The 21433-nt window shown below is 43.1% G+C and overlaps 1 protein-coding gene across 2 annotated transcripts in view; it reads right to left on the minus strand.

Annotated features, from left to right (window-relative positions):
- The window catches only part of LOC139563347 (transcription initiation factor TFIID subunit 4-like), a 106681-nt gene that overhangs the window by 67366 nt on the left and 17882 nt on the right, over nt 1–21433 (minus strand). Inside the window, exons 3-9 of one of the 2 annotated variants that reach the window (XM_071381991.1) lie at nt 15189–15311; nt 14446–14634; nt 14037–14159; nt 13219–13308; nt 12321–12518; nt 9732–9804; nt 8751–8865 (exon numbers count right to left, since the gene is read on the minus strand). In XM_071381991.1, the coding sequence (XP_071238092.1) occupies nt 8751–8865; nt 9732–9804; nt 12321–12518; nt 13219–13308; nt 14037–14159; nt 14446–14634; nt 15189–15311 (911 nt within the window). The remainder of the gene's footprint in view (nt 1–8750; nt 8866–9731; nt 9805–12320; nt 12519–13218; nt 13309–14036; nt 14160–14445; nt 14635–15188; nt 15312–21433) is intronic. The other variant, XM_071381992.1, reaches the window with a different exon arrangement.

Below are 21433 nucleotides of genomic sequence, written 5' to 3' on the forward strand. Positions count from 1 at the left end.
GCAACCATAAACATCTATATTAACAGGGGGCAACCATAAACATCTATATTAACAGGGGGCAAACATAAACATCTATATTAACAGGGGGTAACCATAAACATCTATATTAACAGGGGGCAACCATAAACATCTATATTAACAGGGGGCAACCATAACATCTATATTAACAGGGGGCAACCATAAACATCTATATTAACAGGGGGCAACCATAAACATCTATATTAACAGGGGGCAAACATAAACATCTATATTAACAGGGGGTAACCATAAACATCTATATTAACAGGGGGCAACCATAAACATCTATATTAACAGGGGGCAACCATAACATCTATATTAACAGGGGGCAACCATAAACATCTATATTAACAGGGGGCAACCATAAACATCTATATTAACAGGGGGCAACCATAAACATCTATATTAACAGGGGGCAACCATAACATCTATATTAACAGGGGGCAACCATAAACATCTATATTAACAGGGGGCAACCATAAACATCTATATTAACAGGGGGCAACCATAAACATCTATATTAACAGGGGGTAACCATAAACATCTATATTAACAGGGGGTAACCATAAACATCTATATTAACAGGGGGTAACCATAAACATCTATATTAACAGGGGGTAAACATAAACATCTATATTAACAGGGGGTAACCATAAACATCTATATTAACAGGGGGTAACCATAAACATCTATATTAACAGGGGGTAACCATAAACATCTATATTAACATGGGGTAACCATAAACATCTATATTAACAGGGGGTAACCATAAACATCTATATTAACATGGGGTAACCATAAACATCTATATTAACAGGGGGTAACCATAAACATCTATATTAACATGGGGTAACCATAAACATCTATATTAACAGGGGGTAACCATAAACATCTATATTAACAGGGGGCAACCATAAACATCTATATTAACAGGGGGCAACCATAACATCTATATTAACAGGGGGTAACCATAAACATCTATATTAACAGGGGGCAACCATAAACATCTATATTAACAGGGGGTAACCATAAACATCTATATTAACAGGGGGTAACCATAAACATCTATATTAACATGGGGTAACCATAAACATCTATATTAACAGGGGGTAACCATAAACATCTATATTAACAGGGGGTAACCATAAACATCTATATTAACAGGGGGTAACCATAACATCTATATTAACAGGGGGTAACCATAAACATCTATATTAACAGGGGGTAACCATTAACATCTATATTAACAGGGGGTAACCATAAACATCTATATTAACAGGGGGTAACCATTAACATCTATATTAACAGGGGGTAACCATAAACATCTATATTAACAGGGGGTAACCATAAACATCTATATTAACAGGGGGTAACCATAAACATCTATATTAACAGGGAGCAACCATAAACATCTATATTAACAGGGGGTAACCATAAACATCTATATTAACAGGGGGTAACCATAAACATCTATATTAACAGGGGGCAACCATAAACATCTATATTAACAGGGGGTAAACATAAACATCTATATTAACAGGGGGCAACCATAAACATCTATATTAACAGGGGGCAACCATAAACATCTATATTAACAGGGGGTAACCATAAACATCTATATTAACAGGGGGTAACCATAAACATCTATATTAACAGGGGGTAACCATAAACATCTATATTAACAGGGAGCAACCATAAACATCTATATTAACAGGGGGTAACCATAAACATCTATATTAACAGGGGGTAACCATAAACATCTATATTAACAGGGGGTAACCATAAACATCTATATTAACAGGGGGCAACCATAAACATCTATATTAACAGGGGGTAACCATAAACATCTATATTAACATGGGGTAACCATAAACATCTATATTAACATGGGGTAACCATAAACATCTATATTAACAGGGGGTAAACATAAACATCTATATTAACATGGGGTAACCATAAACATCTATATTAACATGGGGTAACCATAAACATCTATATTAACAGGGGGCAACCATAACATCTATATTAACAGGGGGTAACCATAAACATCTATATTAACATGGGGTAACCATAAACATCTATATTAACAGGGGGTAACCATAAACATCTATATTAACAGGGGGTAACCATAAACATCTATATTAACAGGGGGCAACCATAAACATCTATATTAACAGGGGGCAACCATAAACATCTATATTAACAGGGGGCAACCATAAACATCTATATTAACAGGGGGTAAACATAAACATTTATATTAACAGGGGGTAACCATAAACATCTATATTAACAGGGGGTAACCATAAACATTTATATATATATATCTATATTAACAGGGGGCAACCATAAACATCTATATTAACAGGGGGTAAACATAAACATTTATATATATATATCTATATTAACAGGGGGTAACCATAAACATCTATATTAACAGGGGGTAACCATAAACATTTATATATATATATCTATATTAACAGGGGGCAACCATAAACATCTATATTAACAGGGGGCAACCATAAACATCTATATTAACAGGGGGTAACCATAAACATTTATATATATATATCTATATTAACAGGGGGCAACCATAAACATCTATATTAACAGGGGGTAACCATAAACATCTATATTAACAGGGGGTAACCATAAACATCTATATTAACAGGGGGTAACCATAAACATCTATATTAACATGGAGTAACCATAAACATTTATATTAACAGGGGGTAACCATAAACATCTATATTAACAGGGGGTAACCATAAACATTTATATATATATATATTAACAGGGGGTAACCATAAACATCTATATTAACAGGGGGTAACCATAAACATTTATATATATATCTATATTAACAGGGGGTAACCATAAACATCTATATTAACATGGAGTAACCATAAACATTTATATATATCTATATTAACAGGGAGTAACCATTAACATCTATATTAACAGGGGGTAACCATAAACATCTATATTAACAGGGGGTAAACATAAACATCTATATTAACAGGGGGTAACCATAAACATCTATATTAACAGGGGGCAACCAAAAACATCTATATTAACAGGGGGTAACCATAAACATCTATATTAACAGGGGGTAACCATAAACATCTATATTAACAGGGGGCAACCATAAACATCTATATTAACAGGGGGTAACCATAAACATCTATATTAACAGGGGGTAACCATAAACATCTATATTAACAGGGAGTAACCATAAACATCTATATTAACAGGGGGTAACCATAAAAATCTATATTAACAGGGGGTAACCATAAACATCTATATTAACAGGGGGTAACCATAAACATCTATATTAACAGGGGGTAACCATAAACATCTATATTAACAGGGGGCAACCATAAACATCTATATTAACAGGGGGTAACCATAAACATCTATATTAACAGGGGGTAACCATAAACATCTATATTAACAGGGGGTAACCATAAAAATCTATATTAACAGGGGGTAACCATAAACATCTATATTAACAGGGGGTAACCATAACATCTATATTAACAGGGGGTAACCATTAACATCTATATTAACAGGGGGTAACCATAAACATCTATATTAACAGGGGGTAACCATTAACATCTATATTAACAGGGGGTAACCATAAACATCTATATTAACAGGGGGTAACCATCAACATCTATATTAACAGGGGGCAACCATCAACATCTATATTAACAGGGGGTAACCATAAACATCTATATTAACAGGGGGTAACCATAAACATCTATATTAACAGGGGGCAACCATAAACATCTATATTAACAGGGGGTAACCATAAACATCTATATTAACAGGGGGTAAACATAAACATCTATATTAACAGGGGGCAACCATAAACATCTATATTAACAGGGGGTAAACATAAACATCTATATTAACAGGGGGTAACCATAAACATCTATATTAACAGGGAGTAAACATAAACATCTATATTAACAGGGGGTAACCATAAACATCTATATTAACAGGGGGTAACCATAAACATCTATATTAACAGGGAGTAAACATAAACATCTATATTAACAGGGGGCAACCATAAACATCTATATTAACAGGGAGCAACCATAAACATCTATATTAACAGGGGGTAACCATAAACATCTATATTAACAGGGAGTAAACATAAACATCTATATTAACAGGGGGCAACCATAAACATCTATATTAACAGGGGGCAACCATAAACATCTATATTAACAGGGGGCAACCATTAACATCTATATTAACAGGGGAAAACCATAAACATCTATATTAACAGGGAGTAACCATAAACATTTATATTAACAGGGAGTAACCATAAACATCTATATTAACAGGGGGTAACCATAAACATCTATATTAACAGGGGGTAACCATAAACATCTATATTAACAGGGGGCAACCATTAACATCTATATTAACAGGGGGCAACCATAAACATCTATATTAACAGGGGGCAACCATAAACATCTATATTAACAGGGGGCAACCATAAACATCTATATTAACAGGGGGTAAACATAAACATCTATATTAACAGGGGGTAACCATAAACATCTATATTAACAGGGGAAAACCATAAACATCTATATTAACAGGGGAAAACCATAAACATCTATATTAACAGGGGGTAACCATAAACATCTATATTAACAGGGGGTAACCATAAACATCTATATTAACAGGGGGCAACCATAAACATCTATATTAACAGGGGGCAACCATAAACATCTATATTAACAGGGGGTAACCATAAACATCTATATTAACAGGGGGTAACCATAAACATCTATATTAACAGGGGGTAACCATAAACATTTATATATATATATATTAACAGGGGGTAACCATAAACATCTATATTAACAGGGGGTAACCATAAACATCTATATTAACAGGGGGTAAACATAAACATCTATATTAACAGGGGAAAACCATAAACATCTATATTAACAGGGGAAAACCATAAACATCTATATTAACCGGGAGTAACCATAAAGATTTATATATATCTATATTAACAGGGGGTAACCATAACCATCTATATTAACAGGGGGTAACCATAAACATCTATATTAACAGGGGGTAACCATAAACATCTATATTAACAGGGGGTAACCATAAACATCTATATTAACAGGGGGTAACCATAAACATCTATATTAACAGGGGGTAACCATAAACATCTATATTAACAGGGGGTAACCATAAACATCTATATTAACAGGGAGCAACCATAAACATCTATATTAACAGGGGGTAACCATAAACATCTATATTAACAGGGGGCAACCATAACCATCTATATTAACAGGGGGTAACCATAAACATCTATATTAACAGGGGGTAACCATTAACATCTATATTAACAGGGGGTAACCATAAACATCTATATTAACAGGGGGCAACCATAACATCTATATTAACAGGGGGCAACCATAAACATCTATATTAACAGGGGGTAACCATAAACATCTATATTAACAGGGGGTAACCATAAACATCTATATTAACAGGGGGTAACCATAAACATCTATATTAACAGGGGGCAACCATAAACATCTATATTAACAGGGGGTAACCATAAACATCTATATTAACAGGGGGCAACCATAAACATCTATATTAACAGGGGGCAACCATAACATCTATATTAACAGGGGGTAACCATAAACATCTATATTAACAGGGGGCAACCATAAACATCTATATTAACAGGGGGTAACCATAAACATCTATATTAACAGGGGGTAACCATAAACATCTATATTAACAGGGGGTAACCATAAACATCTATATTAACAGGGGGCAACCATAACATCTATATTAACAGGGGGTAACCATAAACATCTATATTAACAGGGGGCAACCATAAACATCTATATTAACAGGGGGTAACCATAAACATCTATATTAACAGGGGGTAACCATAAACATCTATATTAACAGGGGGCAACCATAACATCTATATTAACAGGGGGTAACCATAAACATCTATATTAACAGGGGGCAACCATAAACATCTATATTAACAGGGGGTAACCATAAACATCTATATTAACAGGGGGTAACCATAAACATCTATATTAACAGGGGGCAACCATAAACATCTATATTAACAGGGGGTAACCATAAACATCTATATTAACAGGGGGTAACCATAAACATCTATATTAACAGGGGGCAAACATAAAAATCTATATTAACAGGGGGTAACCATAAACATCTATATTAACAGGGGGCAACCATAAACATCTATATTAACAGGGGGCAACCGTAAACATCTATATTAACAGGGGGTAACCATAAACATCTATATTAACAGGGGGTAACCATAAACATCTATATTAACAGGGGGCAACCATAAACATCTATATTAACAGGGGGCAACCATAAACATCTATATTAACAGGGGGCAACCATAAACATCTATATTAACAGGGGGCAACCATAAACATCTATATTAACAGGGGGCAACCATAAACATCTATATTAACAGGGGGCAACCATAAACATCTATATTAACAGGGGGTAACCATAAACATCTATATTAACAGGGGGTAACCATAAACATCTATATTAACAGGGGGTAACCATAAACATTTATATATATATATATTAACAGGGGGTAACCATAAACATCTATATTAACAGGGGGTAAACATAAACATCTATATTAACAGGGGAAAACCATAAACATCTATATTAACAGGGGGCAACCATAAACATCTATATTAACAGGGGGCAACCATAAACATCTATATTAACAGGGGGCAACCATAAACATCTATATTAACAGGGGGCAACCATAAACATCTATATTAACAGGGGGCAACCATTAACATCTATATTAACAGGGGGCAACCATAAACATCTATATTAACAGGGGGCAACCATAAACATCTATATTAACAGGGGGCAACCATAAACATCTATATTAACAGGGGGCAACCATAAACATCTATATTAACAGGGAGTAACCATAAACATCTATATTAACAGGGGGCAACCATAAACATCTATATTAACAGGGGGTAACCATAAACATCTATATTAACAGGGGGCAACCATAAACATCTATATTAACAGGGGGCAACCATAAACATCTATATTAACAGGGGGCAACCATAAACATCTATATTAACAGGGGGTAACCATAAACATCTATATTAACAGGGGGTAACCATAAACATCTATATTAACAGGGGGCAACCATAAACATCTATATTAACAGGGGGCAACCATAAACATCTATATTAACAGGGGGCAACCGTAAACATCTATATTAACAGGGGGTAACCATAAACATCTATATTAACAGGGGGCAACCATAAACATCTATATTAACAGGGGGCAACCATAAACATCTATATTAACAGGGGGTACCCATAAACATCTATATTAACAGGGGGTACCCATAAACATCTATATTAACAGGGGGTAAACATAAACATCTATATTAACAGGGGGCAACCATAAACATCTATATTAACAGGGGGTAACCATAAACATCTATATTAACAGGGGGTAACCATTAACATCTATATTAACAGGGGGCAACCATAAACATCTATATTAACAGGGGGTAACCATAAACATCTATATTAACAGGGGGTAAACATAAACATCTATATTAACAGGGGGTAAACATAAACATCTATATTAACAGGGGGCAACCATAAACATCTATATTAACAGGGGGTAAACATAAACATCTATATTAACATGGGGTAACCATAAACATCTATATTAACAGGGGGTAAACATAAACATCTATATTAACAGGGGGTAACCATAAACATCTATATTAACAGGGGGTAAACATAAACATCTATATTAACAGGGGGTAACCATAAACATCTATATTAACAGGGGGTAACCATAAACATCTATATTAACAGGGGGCAACCATAAACATCTATATTAACAGGGGGTAACCATAAACATCTATATTAACAGGGGGCAACCATAAACATCTATATTAACAGGGGGTAACCATAAACATCTATATTAACAGGGGGTAACCATAAACATCTATATTAACAGGGGGTAAACATAAACATCTATATTAACAGGGGGTAACCATAAACATCTATATTAACAGGGGGCAACCATAAACATCTATATTAACAGGGGGCAACCATAAACATCTATATTAACAGGGGGTAACCATAAACATCTATATTAACAGGGAGTAACCATAAACATCTATATTAACAGGGAGTAACCATAAACATCTATATTAACAGGGGGCAACACAAGTGTAGACTACACTGTGCCATTTTATTCGATAATGACTTGTTCCTGCTTAACTTTTAGTAGTTCATTATCATTCCTACCAAAGAGTTGGAACAAGAATCCAGAGCATTGATGAGAGTATGAATTACTCTGAATGATCTATTGGCTGGGAGAGAGAGAGTGTTGCTATGTGACAGACGAAGAAAAAGGAGCGATAGAGTGAGACAGACAGAAAGAGAGAGAGATAGAGAGAGATAGAGAGAGAGAGATAGAGAGAGTCAGGCAGATGACAGGATGAAAACTCATGGCCTTAGCTGAGAGTGTAGCCTGTAGTCATTCAAGTTATCTTGGTGAAATGCTGCCCCCATGTGCTGGCTGTCCATAACACTCAGTAAGACTCTTTCTCTCTTCTCCTCCCTCTCTCTTTCCCTCCCTACTTCTCTCTACCTGAAGAGGTGCACAGAACCAGCGTTTTGTACCTGAAAGAACCGCCTCCGGGATCGTTCAGCTTGTTTTTCTGATTTCCAGAGCCCTTAACGGCAAAACCCACAGGACTTTTGCCTGCTTGGAACGTGGCTCCCTTGCTGACAGTGCCTGGGAAAAACACACACACACACACACACACACACACACACACACACAGACACACACACACACACACACACACACACACACACACACACACACACACACACACACACACACACACATACACACACACACACACACACACACACACAGAGTAATATTATTATGAGCTGTCCCCTCGTATTGTCATCAAACCTGTTCCTGTCTGAAGACTTTCTTTAACCATCTCTGTCACACTGGGGAGAGAAGAGGGAGACCAGGGGAGACAGAGGCGCAGCATCACAACGTAGGCAGCTCTCCCCAGGTTTGTATAGACAACATCATTCTGTCAATATCACTGCGCTTCACCGGTTCTCCTTACACTCCAAAACCGCATCCAGCTTGAAGACACGTTTTTTGTAGAGGCACAAGGACTGCCAGAGTGAATTTAAACTTGATTTTAACATGCATGTTCCTAGCTAAGAGGCACAAAGTATTTTTAGAAACTTTTCCCACATTCCAATGTATGGGCATAAAACAACCTACAGATCTTTCACTGCAGGCAACATGAGGAAGGGGCAAATCGAATTTGTATGCACCTCTGATCACACAGATGCACACACACGCACAAATACACACACCTGAGAGCACACCACACTCTTTGGGGACCAGTATGGTATTTAGGGGATGTTTTAGGGATTGCTTCAGTGTGTTCAGTCAGTGTTTGTGAATCAGTGTGAGATGGTAGCAGTGTAAATGTTTGATGAAAGGATGGGGTACAGCAGGATAGGAAACACCTGTTCTCAGCTCTCCTATGTGTCTGGTGTGAGATAAGGATTCTCTGTAGTACCATAGGAAATATGTAACAAGGAATGGAGATACGCTATAGTCACCTTGTGTTCTTAATGGTGTGATCATCATGGGCATCCTGACCTGGCAACCAGCGGTGCCCGCTTGCTTGATACCCTGATGGGGGGGGGAGAAAGAAAGAGAGAGAGACAGAGAGACAGAGAGAGAGAGAGAGAGAAATAAGAAGAATGGTAAATACAATTTAGACAGTTGACCCCATCAATGACAAGCAGGTCGTGTGACATTTAAATTGATTGATCCCGATTCATTTTGACATGAAAAAAGGTATCTCTGTACGGGGAGGGAGGAATGGGCCAGTGTGTGTGTGTGTCGGCATTAAACAACGGGAGGAGGAAGAGGACAAACAGCAGAGTGAACAAGTAAAGACAGAGAAGAGGGAAGTGGAGGAGAGGAGAGGGAAGTGGAGGAGAGGGAAGTGGAGGAGAGGGAAGTGGAGGAGAGGGAAGTGGAGGAGAGGGAAGTGGAGGAGAGGAGAGGGAAGTGGAGGAGAGGGAAGTGCAGGAGAGGAGAGGGAAGTGGAGGAGAGGAGAGGGAAGTGGAGGAGAGGGAAGTGGAGGAGAGGAAAGTGGAGGAGAGGAGAGGGAAGTGGAGGAGAGGGAAGTGGAGGAGAGGAGAGGGAAGTGGAGGAGAGGAAAGTGGAGGAGAGGGAAGTGGAGGAGAGGAGAGGGAAGTGGAGGAGAGGGAAGTGGAGGAGAGGAAAGTGGAGGAGAGGAGAGGGAAGTGGAGGAGAGGAGAGGGAAGTGGAGGAGAGGAGAGGGAAGTGGAGGAGAGGAAAGTGGAGGAGAGGAAAGTGGAGGAGAGGGAAGTGGAGGAGAGGGAAGTGGAGGAGAGGAGAGGGAAGTGGAGGAGAGGGAAGTGGAGGAGAGGAGAGGGAAGTGGAGGAGAGGGAAGTGGAGGAGAGGAGAGTGAAGTGGGGGAGAGGAGAGGAAAGTGGAGGAGAGGAGAGGGAAGTGGAGGAGAGGAGAGGGAAGTGGAGGAGAGGGAAGTGGAGGAGAGGAGAGGGAAGTGGAGAGGACAAGAGAAGAGAAGAGAAGAGAAGAGGAGAGGAGAGGAGAGGAGAGGAGAGGAGAGGAGAGGGGGGCTGCTTCTGTGCTAATAGAGCCACTTCCTTCCTAGCATGCAGCCTAGCTGTGGGACAGGCCTGAGGCCCAGCCATCCATTCACACCAGTTTGCTTCTCACTGCATATTTTTTAGCCTTGTTTTCCATTCCCTGACACATGCTATATTACTGTTCAAGGCTTGAAAAAGATAGAGGCCATTTCTCCCAGAGATCCCCTGCAGGGCCTCAAAGACGAAAATACATTCAGCAGCCAGAATAGAGGAGGGAGAACCTCTGGCAAACCCACAACACAGTTTGAGAAAATCACAGGTAAGTTCCAGAATCGAAAATTGGGGACATTTTTGGGGTTGTTTTAGGAACACACTATAAAGATAAAGAACATACAGGGTTCCCTGGTTCCAAAACCTGAACCAAGTGTTAGCTTCAGACTGGTGTTATACCAGGAGCTATAGTCTAGTAATTACAACTGCTTTGAATGTCAGACCTTTGGTGATTGAGTTGACACAGGATCAGTCCAGCCAATAGTCTGGTTGGAGAGCAGAGCCCTGTGTTTGTTTGTCTGTGTTTGTGTGTGGGGGGCTGGCAGAGCAGAGTCAGAGTTCGTCTCCTCTCCTCTGTGACAGTGCTCCACAACAGTAACTGCTGTACAGCTGCAGCCACACACAGCAGCTCTCAAACTGACCCAGCTATGACCTAGTTACCTCCCCTCACCCACGACCCTCCCAACCAGCAGCAGCAGATAAGTGGTGCGGAGGGCACCACCACCACCACCACCCAGCCCTGTGCCCCAGCCCAGGCTACCCTGCCAGTCTGTCCTCAGAGAGGGTATGTCCCCGCCAGCATCGGATGCCAGCGGGCTCTGGCCTTGGGTAGTCTCCATGGAGGCCTCTCCTCTGTGAGCCAGCACTGCACTCCATTGACTCACATGTGTATACACACACACCGCTGGGCACAGGCATAGCCATACACACACACAAACACACACACCTAACGTACACACACACACACACACACACACACACACAAACACACCAAACGTACACACACACAGGCCCCATGGGAGTGCACTGATCCAGCCCCGTGGCCAGCTGCCTTGGCTAAGCCTCTGTATGGTCTGTGGTGTGCTGGCCTAGCCTGTCAGTGAAGCCGTTCCCCACTGGAACACATCCAGCTCTGTCTCAGTCTCTGAGCACTGGGAGACACTTCTCTACTACTGGGGCCTGGGGAACCTTACTCATCACTCCTTTGGTGCTTAGGTACATACCAAGACAAATGACCTTGGATTTAGTGAAGATGCAATCAAAACTCTGGAAATCTAGAACAAACACTTATGTACCCCACTGATAAGTAAGTATCAGAGTATTACAGTATCATCAACCTTAACAACAGAACCGTGGCCAAAACATGTTCTATTAGTTCTAATAGTTCCACAGGGAGTCATAACCAGGGGTCATCTATGTTTGGGTCAGTGGACTGTATGACTGTGGCTGATCTCTGTGACTGGAAGTGTGAGTGTAGAGACAGCTATGACTGTGAGTGTACTGTACCTACCAGAGCAGCTGTGTGTCCCTGGGCCCCGACACTGGCCCCCGTGGTGCTGACGCTGTTGGGGAGGCAGCCGCGGACAGCTGGGCCGGCCATGATGGCAGAGCTGGTGCCTGTGGTGGGGGTGGCTTTGGCCTGCGGCAGAGGCTGGATCAGGGAATGCTGAATGTTGAGCAGAGACAGCCGCAGGGCCGGGAGGCTTTTCTGTTGACGGGCAGATCACACACAACATTAACATACAGTACATAGTAAAAAAAAGCCATAATTTTTTTTTTATTTATTCTAAATTAGCAAATGTGCAAATTATTATTACATTGTTGTACAAATATAGATATCATTATAACAAATAATTCTCCCAAATCGTGAATATTAAAATGACGTGTATTATACTTGACATGTATGCTCAATGGACAAGTGCTCATCCATTAGCCAAACATTTGGGACAAACACTCCAGCAGTAGACCTGAAAAATGTTTGGTCTGTGGCATATTTTGATGTAAACGTCCTAACATTGCATGACAACATGACTGTGTTTGTGGCTGGCTGGCTCTGCTCTGCGGAGGGAGGGAGGGCTGGGTGGCAGTGGCATGATGTGACACTCATCACGGATGGCTGGAGAGGCCTGCTGGCTACTGGCACGGACAGCTGCAGGGGCCACTGTCACCCACAGTCTGGAGTCAGGCCAGGGGAGCGGCCCCTGCCTGGGTCACATGTGCTGGCCTCTCCACTGCCACTCTGGCTGTTTTACGTTCTCCACCTTTCTCCTGAAGGGTACACTTGCACACTTTCTTACATTGATTTTACAACGGTAGAAACTCCCTCCAGACAATGTTTTCACCAACCAATGCTTTTACATCCATGACGAGGAGTGTCCAAATGTAGCCTGAGTAGATACAGTACACACCTTGAGGAAGGGGACCAGGTAGGGCTGAGGAGACGACTTGAGCTCTGACTGCAGTCTGTTGGTGAACTCCTCAGGCTCAATCTTAGCATCCTGTGAGCGGGAGAAGAGAGGGAGGTTTATTAACCCGTCAGCTCCTTGTTATGTGATGTGACACACTTGTACAACAGAGAGCAGAGCATGTGATTGAAGCGATGTGCAATGTGATTTCTGAGCACATTGAGATGAGGTGAAATCACCTAAACGACGGTGTTGATATTGATTTACATTTTAACATCCCCTGGGACACATCTCATTAACAACTCTGAATAAATAATATCCTTAACAACAGCATCACTCTGGATCATGTTAGAGTTTTATGCTGCCATCTACAGATGAAGAAATACATTATATCACACAACCTGTCAATGTCAGAAATATTCTTCCTCCACTTTTAGAAAATAGGTTCCAAAAGGGTTCTTTGGCTCCCCATAGGAGAACCCTTTTTGGTTCCAGGTAGAAGCCTTTTTGGTTCCAGGTAGAATTATTTTGGGTTCCATGTAGAACCTCTGTGTAAAGGGCTCTACCTAGAATCAAAAGGGCTCTACCTGGAACCAAAAATGGGGTTCTCTTATGTGAGGGTTCTTAAGGGTTCTCTTATGTGAACAGCCAAATAACTCTTTTCGGTTCTATATAGCACCTTTTTTTCTAGGAGTGTAGGGCAAAGAAAGTAGTAGTCCATGTTTCTCTGTTGATAAGACAGTAATGTAGAGATAATGTAGAAATAATGTAATGATGTGGTAATGTAGAGGTAATATAATGAGTTAGGTAGTGAGACTCACCAGTAGATCCTGGACCAGTGACTTGACATTTTTGGAGGTCTCAGGTGACGGAGAGTTGTGGGAAGCCAGCTTTATCAGGGTGGCCAAGAAGTTCTTACACTTCTTCACATTCTCCTGCATCTCCTAGGAAATGGCAAATTCAATAAGCATGTAAAGATATGATTTTATCAATAAATATGTAGGACACTATCTTTCAGTGTTTGGGGATCGGAGAGGACACCGGGGAAGAGTCTGTGAGTGTATGTACATGTGTTTGTGTGTGAGGCTATGCCCACTATGCCCAGCTGTGTGGGGCCATGGCCATGGTGGAGACACAGCCAGCCTCCTGGCAGCTGTGACAGCACTGGGGCTTGAGGAGCCTAACCAGCCCAGTGGAGGCCGGCAGACTGGAGCAGAGCAGAGTACAGACCTGGGAGATGACAGAGGCTCCTGGGGCTACAGGGGCGCTGGTCTGCTGGGGAAGGGCTGGCTGCGAGGCAGCCTGGGCCCCAGCCTGGACCTGGGCCTGGGGGGCCATCACCACGGGGGCCTGGGGGGCCATCACCACGGGGGCCTGTTGGGGAGTCGTCACTGCCACAGCCAGCGCCATGGGGCCCTTCTGGAAGAGCAAGGAGCAGACAGAGAGATAAACAGGACGTGAAGGGAGCTTCCAGCAAGGCCACAGAGAACAGGAGGGAAACAGCACTGCGCTCCTGTCACATCGGGTGTCCTGACTTCTGTGGACATTGCTGAACAGAGAGGAGGGGAGGAGAGGGGATTGGGGGACTTTCAAGCAAAACAGCGCCTCCCAATAATGATGCACCTGACTAGAAAACCCTAAACATACCAGTAATCCCCCACCTGTGTCCCCCCACTGGTCTTGGACAAAACTATGTAAAGTGAAAGCTATACACAAATAATTTAATTTTGACTGAATATATCATTCAATAATTATCTCTCTACTCTGTTAAAAGGGTCAGATGGGATGCACCCAGATTAGATAAACTTCTAGGTTTGTGTTGGTAAAAGGGTGAGGAGGAGGATGAGGAAGAGGAAGAGGAGAAGGAAGAAGAGGAACAGGATGAAGGGATGGAGGGATGGGTAGAAGAGGAGGGTCTGACAGGGATGGAAGGATAGAGAGATGGTAAGTTCTGTAGTGGAGAGTCTGCTCACAGAAGGTGGCGCAGGGGAGGAGGAGATCTGGAGGACAGGGCTAGGAGTGGGAGAGGGAGACGGCACCATCTTGGCCTGGACAGGAGGAGGACATGGCCGAATAGCCTGAGAGGTCACAGGAGACTGCAGAAAATAAACAGAGAGAAAGAAAAAGAGACAGGGTCAGTGCAGGAGGAGGGGCAGGTGAGACCGGGTCAGAGGTGGGGGGATGAAGAAGGAGAGAGAGAATGACAAAGAGAGAGGGGACAGAGAGAAAACACAAAAGCAACGTGCCTTCAAGACGAGGAGAAGGAGAAGTGCAACATGCCCTGAAGACGTGGAAGAGAAAGGTCATTATAGTAGGAAGTGACAGTAAATCACTTTGGAGCCACAGGATGAAACAGAGAGGATCTGATCTGATCCAGAGAGGAACAGAAGAGAAAACACTGTGATGCTGATGCCAAGGGTGAGGTACAGTAATACTATTCAATGGGAAGGACTAAATAAGTTCCTCTAATGCAATGAGGGTCACAACTATTATGAATTAATCAGTGTCCTTTGCTTGCTAATGTGCAAACTTGTTTTTTTGCCATATCGGTATGAAATATCTGTTATTGTTTCAGCCAAGAATAAATCCTATATTGGTACATCCCTACAATTTGTAATGACTCATCACTGCACAGTCCTTTACGAGACAATCCAGATTATTGTACCCACTGTCAAGACAGAAGCCTCTCTTCACAGCACCAGGGCAGACAGTGAGAGGGAGGCTGGGCACTAACTAACACAGTACCATGCTGGTGGGAGGGCTGTGGCTGGGCACTAAGTAACACAGTACCATGCTGGTAGGAGGGCTGGGCACTAACTAACACAGTACCATGCTGGTGGGAGGGCTGGGCACTAACTAACACAGTACCATGCTGGTAGGAGGGCTGGGCACTAAGTAACACAGTACCATGCTGGTAGGAGGGCTGTGGCTGGGCACTAAGTAACACAGTACCATGCTGGTAGGAGGGCTGAGCACTAAGTAACACAGTACCATGCTGGTAGGAGGGCTGTGGCTGGGCACTAAGTAACACAGTACCATGCTGGTAGGAGGGCTGGGCACTAAGTAACACAGTACCATGCTGGTAGGAGGGCTGTGGCTGGGCACTAAGTAACACAGTACCATGCTGGTAGGAGGGCTGGAGCTGGGCACTAAGTAACACAGTACCATGCTGGTAGGAGGGCTGGGGCTGGGCACTAAGTAACACAGTACCATGCTGGTAGGAGGGCTGGGCACTAACTAACACAGTACATGCTGGTGGGAGGGCTGGGCACTAACTAACACAGTACCATGCTGGTAGGAGGGCTGGGCACTAAGTAACACAGTACCATGCTGGTAGGAGGGCTGGGGCTGGGCACTAACTAACACAGTACCATGCTGGTAGGAGGGCTGGGCACTAAGTAACACAGTACCATGCTGGTAGGAGGGCTGGGCACTAACTAACACAGTACCATGCTGGTAGGAGGGCTGTGGCTGGGCACTAACTAACACAGTACCATGCTGGTAGGAGGGCTGGGGCTGGGCACTATTTAACACAGTACCATGCTGGTAGGAGGGCTGGGGCTGGGCACTAAGTAACACAGTACCATGTTGGTAGGAGGGCTGGGCACTAAGTAACACAGTACCATGCTGGTAAGAGGGCTGGGCACTAAGTAACACAGTACCATGCTGGTAGGAGGGCTGGGGCTGGGCACTAAGTAACACAGTACCATGCTGGTAGGAGGGCTGGGCACTAAGTAACACAGTACCATGCTGGTAGGAGGGCTGGGCACTAAGTAACACAGTACCATGCTGGTAGGAGGGCTGGGCACTAAGTAACACAGTACATGCTGGTGGGAGGGCTGGGCACTAAGTAACACAGTACCATGCTGGTAGGAGGGCTGGGCACTAAGTAACACAGTACCATGCTGGTAGGAGGGCTGGGCACTAAGTAACACAGTACCATGCTGGTAGGAGGGCTGGGCACTAAGTAACACAGTACCATGCTGGTAGGAGGGCTGGGCACTAAGTAACACAGTACCATGCTGGTGGGAGGGCTGGGGCTGGGCACTAACTAACACAGTACCATGCTGGTAGGAGGGCTGGGCACTAAGTAACACAGTACCATGCTGGTGGGAGGGCTGGGCCTGGGCACTAACTAACACAGTACCATGCTGGTAGGAGGGCTGGGCACTAAGTAACACAGTACCATGCTGGTGGGAGGGCTGGGGCTGAGCACTAACTAACACAGTACCATGCTGGTAGGAGGGCTGGGGCTGGGCACTAACTAACACAGTACCATGCTGGTGGGAGGGCTGGGCACTAAGTAACACAGTACCATGCTGGTGGGAGGGCTGGGGCTGGGCACTAAGTAACACAGTACCATGCTGGTAGGAGGGCTGTGGCTGGGCACTAAGTAACACAGTACCATGCTGGTAGGAGGGCTGTGGCTGAGCACTAACTAACACAGTACCATGCTGGTAGGAGGGCTGTGGCTGGGCACTAAGTAACACAGTACAATGCTGGTAGGAGGGCTGAGCACTAAGTAACACAGTACCATGCTGGTAGGAGGGCTGGGGCTGGGCACTAAGTAACACAGTACCATGCTGGTGGGAGGGCTGGGGCTGGGCACTAAGTAACACAGTACCATGCTGGTAGGAGGGCTGTGGCTGAGCACTAAGTAACACAGTACCATGCTGGTAGGAAGGCTGGGGCTGAGCACTAAGTAACACAGTACCATGCTGGTAGGAAGGCTGGGGCTGGGCACTAAGTAACACAGTACCATGCTGGTAGGAAGGCTGGGGCTGAGCACTAAGTAACACAGTACCATGCTGGTAGGAAGGCTGGGGCTGAGCACTAAGTAACACAGTACCATGCTGGTAGGAAGGCTGGGGCTGGGCACTAAGTAACACAGTACCATGCTGGTAGGAGGGCTGGGGCTGGGCACTAAGTAACACAGTACCATGCTGGTAGGAAGGCTGGGGCTGGGCACTAAGTAACACAGTACCATGCTGGTAGGAAGGCTGGGGCTGGGCACTAAGTAACACAGTACCATGCTGGTAGGAAGGCTGGGGCTGGGCACTAAGTAACACAGTACCATGCTGGTAGAAGGGCTGGGGCTGGGCACTAAGTAACACAGTACCATGCTGGTAGGAAGGCTGGGGCTGGGCACTAAGTAACACAGTACCATGCTGGTAGGAAGGCTGGGGCTGGGCACTAAGTAACACAGTACCATGCTGGTAGGAAGGCTGGGGCTGGGCACTAAGTAACACAGTACCATGCTGGTAGGAAGGCTGGGGCTGAGCACTAAGTAACACAGTACCATGCTGGTAGGAAGGCTGGGGCTGAGCACTAAGTAACACAGTACCATGCTGGTAGGAAGGCTGGGGCTGGGCACTACGTAACACAGTACCATGCTGTTGCCCCATGGCGCTACCGGCACACAACCCACTCTGCCAGCCTGGACCAGGCTTGACACCAGGAGGGGATGAGGACCTCTGTCCCTCAGCTCTCACTTTTATATATATATATATATATATATATATATATGTGTATATATATATATATATATATATATACACACACACACACACACGGCCAACCGGGAGAAGGGAGACAGGAAAGGGGAGAATGAAGAGGGGAAAGGGGAAAGGGGTTAGACGAAGAGGGCCCCTCCCTCCGAGTCTCTCCTTAGCAGAAAGTTTTGAGGGCTCAAAGAATGTGCAGTTAGGGGGGAAGGGAATGGGGCTCACAATGGTGGAAGAGCCGGGGGGTGCATCGCCCCACCAGCCATGCCTTCCTAACACATTCTCATTCACCAGCTAAAGCGTTGTTAGCTTTTTAAATCAATCAGGCAGTTGGATGATGAATGATTTAACACTTGTCGAAGGAAGGAGCTCGGCTCGAAATGCCTTCCGTTTTCCCTCACGGTCACAGGAGAGACAGACAGCCTGACAGAGAGGAGAGGAGCACAGGAATAAACACCATTCCCTTTCATATTCCAGCACCTCTTCTTTTCATGTGTTGATGTTTATGTCAATGCTGGCAGCTCACTAATCTGCTATCAGTGACAGTTTTGAACTTTCGATTCACTCTGAGCCTAAATCACTATCACAACCAACTCTGCAATACCTTGTTACAGTGTTTATCTCAGGATGAACCGGTAGGAAGAAGGGTAACAAGTTCAGCAACTCAAAAATAACCGTCTTAATTTCTACGGCTCATGTGAAAGTAATTATATGCCAAGTCTGAGCATACTGGTACCATAGTGTCTTGAGATGCTAAGTCCTCCAGTAACAAACACGTACATAGGTTATTACAATGCAATTACCATTTTACTTTGTAATCCTCATATATATAATTTATAATGCTATTATTTTTCAAATTAGTAACAATCCATTGACTTGCAATCACACAGAATTAGAGGCTAAATACAGGTATAATGACACCTGATGGTAATCAAAGGTAGTGCAATGCTCTTTTGTTCAGCTGAATTATGCAATTCAAGGAAATGCTGCCCCCTGGTGGAATTTATATGTTATTGTCTGCAGGTACCAGACAGGATATCTCATATCAGCGCGTCAAATTGCCATTCCACAAACCCTTTCTGTTCAAAGTAGACACTTCGACAACAGAGTATACAAAATAAACTTTTGTTAATTAAGCACAGTCAAGTTCAGCAGACACGTCTACTGACAAGTTGTCCAACAAGAGTCGTAAAAAAATATGACAATACAATATGGATTCAATACAATAAGTTTCACAATAAATCAGCGATGACACATTTTTTTATTTATAATTAGTTGCCTGTTTGGCATGTTATTTTGTCATTAATACGTGTCACATATCAGTTTGCAAACAATGTAAAAAAATATATAACAAAATAAAGCTGCATACAAACATGGTCTCTTTTTTCTTTCTTGAGTAAGGCAGTTCCAAAATGCAGGTGTTTCAGCCTAGCTCAGCTTTTTCTGTGGTGGAGCGGCAGCCAGCAGAAAATACAGAGTGCAGGCGTTGGTAATCTTCTCTAGTTGCGCTGTGATTGGCTCAGTGTTCTGTCACTCATGGGACACTATGTCACCTCAGAACCTACAGGGTGACCTAGGCAGTTCAAGCCTCCTTGGGTGCTGCCATAGATTTACATGATGAAGTGCCCATCCAAGAAGGCTCATGGTCATTGGCCACATATAAAAGGACTTCAAATCACGTTACACTATATCTACCGTAGCTTTGATTGGACTGATCATGTCAACATCATACTTTAAAATCTTAGCTAGCAAGCTAGACAAGCAGTCATCATTATGAATCACGTCGACAATCTACTGGCAAATCTTTTTCAATCATTGTCATATGAAGAGAAATTGAAGCTAAGACGTAGCGGTGATTATCGGCCATTGGACATAAACATTACACAACAAGTTGGAAATCGCAAATTCAACAATGAGTGGTTTCGAAGGAATCAGTGGCTAACTGCAAGCGTTTAAAAGCAATCACTATTTTACTTCCCCTGCCTGCTATTCGGTGGAGAGGGTGTGTGGTCCAAGTCTGGGTTTAAGGGTCTAATTTCCAAGCTTAAAAGGATAAACATTCACATGCAATACCATGGGCCACAAAAGGTTGAATACATTGGCCATGCTGTCAATCCAGCAGCATGACTTCTGCCGCGTTCAAAACAACTGGAAACTGGAAACTAAAAAAATCTCAGCCATCAGTGAGTTCAAGACAACTGGGAACACGGAAAAAACGAGCTCAGATGGGAAAAATATGTTTTACGTCATCCAAAATACGTAATCCAACCAGGAATTCCAAGTCGGGAACTTGGGACTCTTTCTAGAGCTCCGACCTGAAGATCACTGACGTAATGATTCAACCTTGTTTTTTCCGAGTTCCCAGTTGTCTTGCCAGCACCATAAATCCAGAGAATGCCAGACTTTGATGACAAAGTTTTATCACAAAATTTGCCCACAAGAAGGACCGATGTGCCACCTTCCTGTTCAGTGAGCACAGCACAACAATGGTGAGTCCAAAAATGTATTGTATGCTACTGCATGAATTATGTAATATGCCAGGGAGATACAGTGGGGTGAACAAGTATTTGATACACTGCCGATTTTGCAGGTTTTCCTACTTACAAAGCATGTAGAGGTCTGTAATTTTTTATCATAGGTACACTTCAACTGTGAGAGACGGAATCTAAAACAAAAATCCAGAAAATCACATTGTATGATTTTTAAGTAATTCA

This window comes from Salvelinus alpinus, chromosome 33 (assembly GCF_045679555.1).
Source record: "Salvelinus alpinus chromosome 33, SLU_Salpinus.1, whole genome shotgun sequence".
Taxonomy (NCBI): Eukaryota; Metazoa; Chordata; class Actinopteri; order Salmoniformes; family Salmonidae; genus Salvelinus; species Salvelinus alpinus.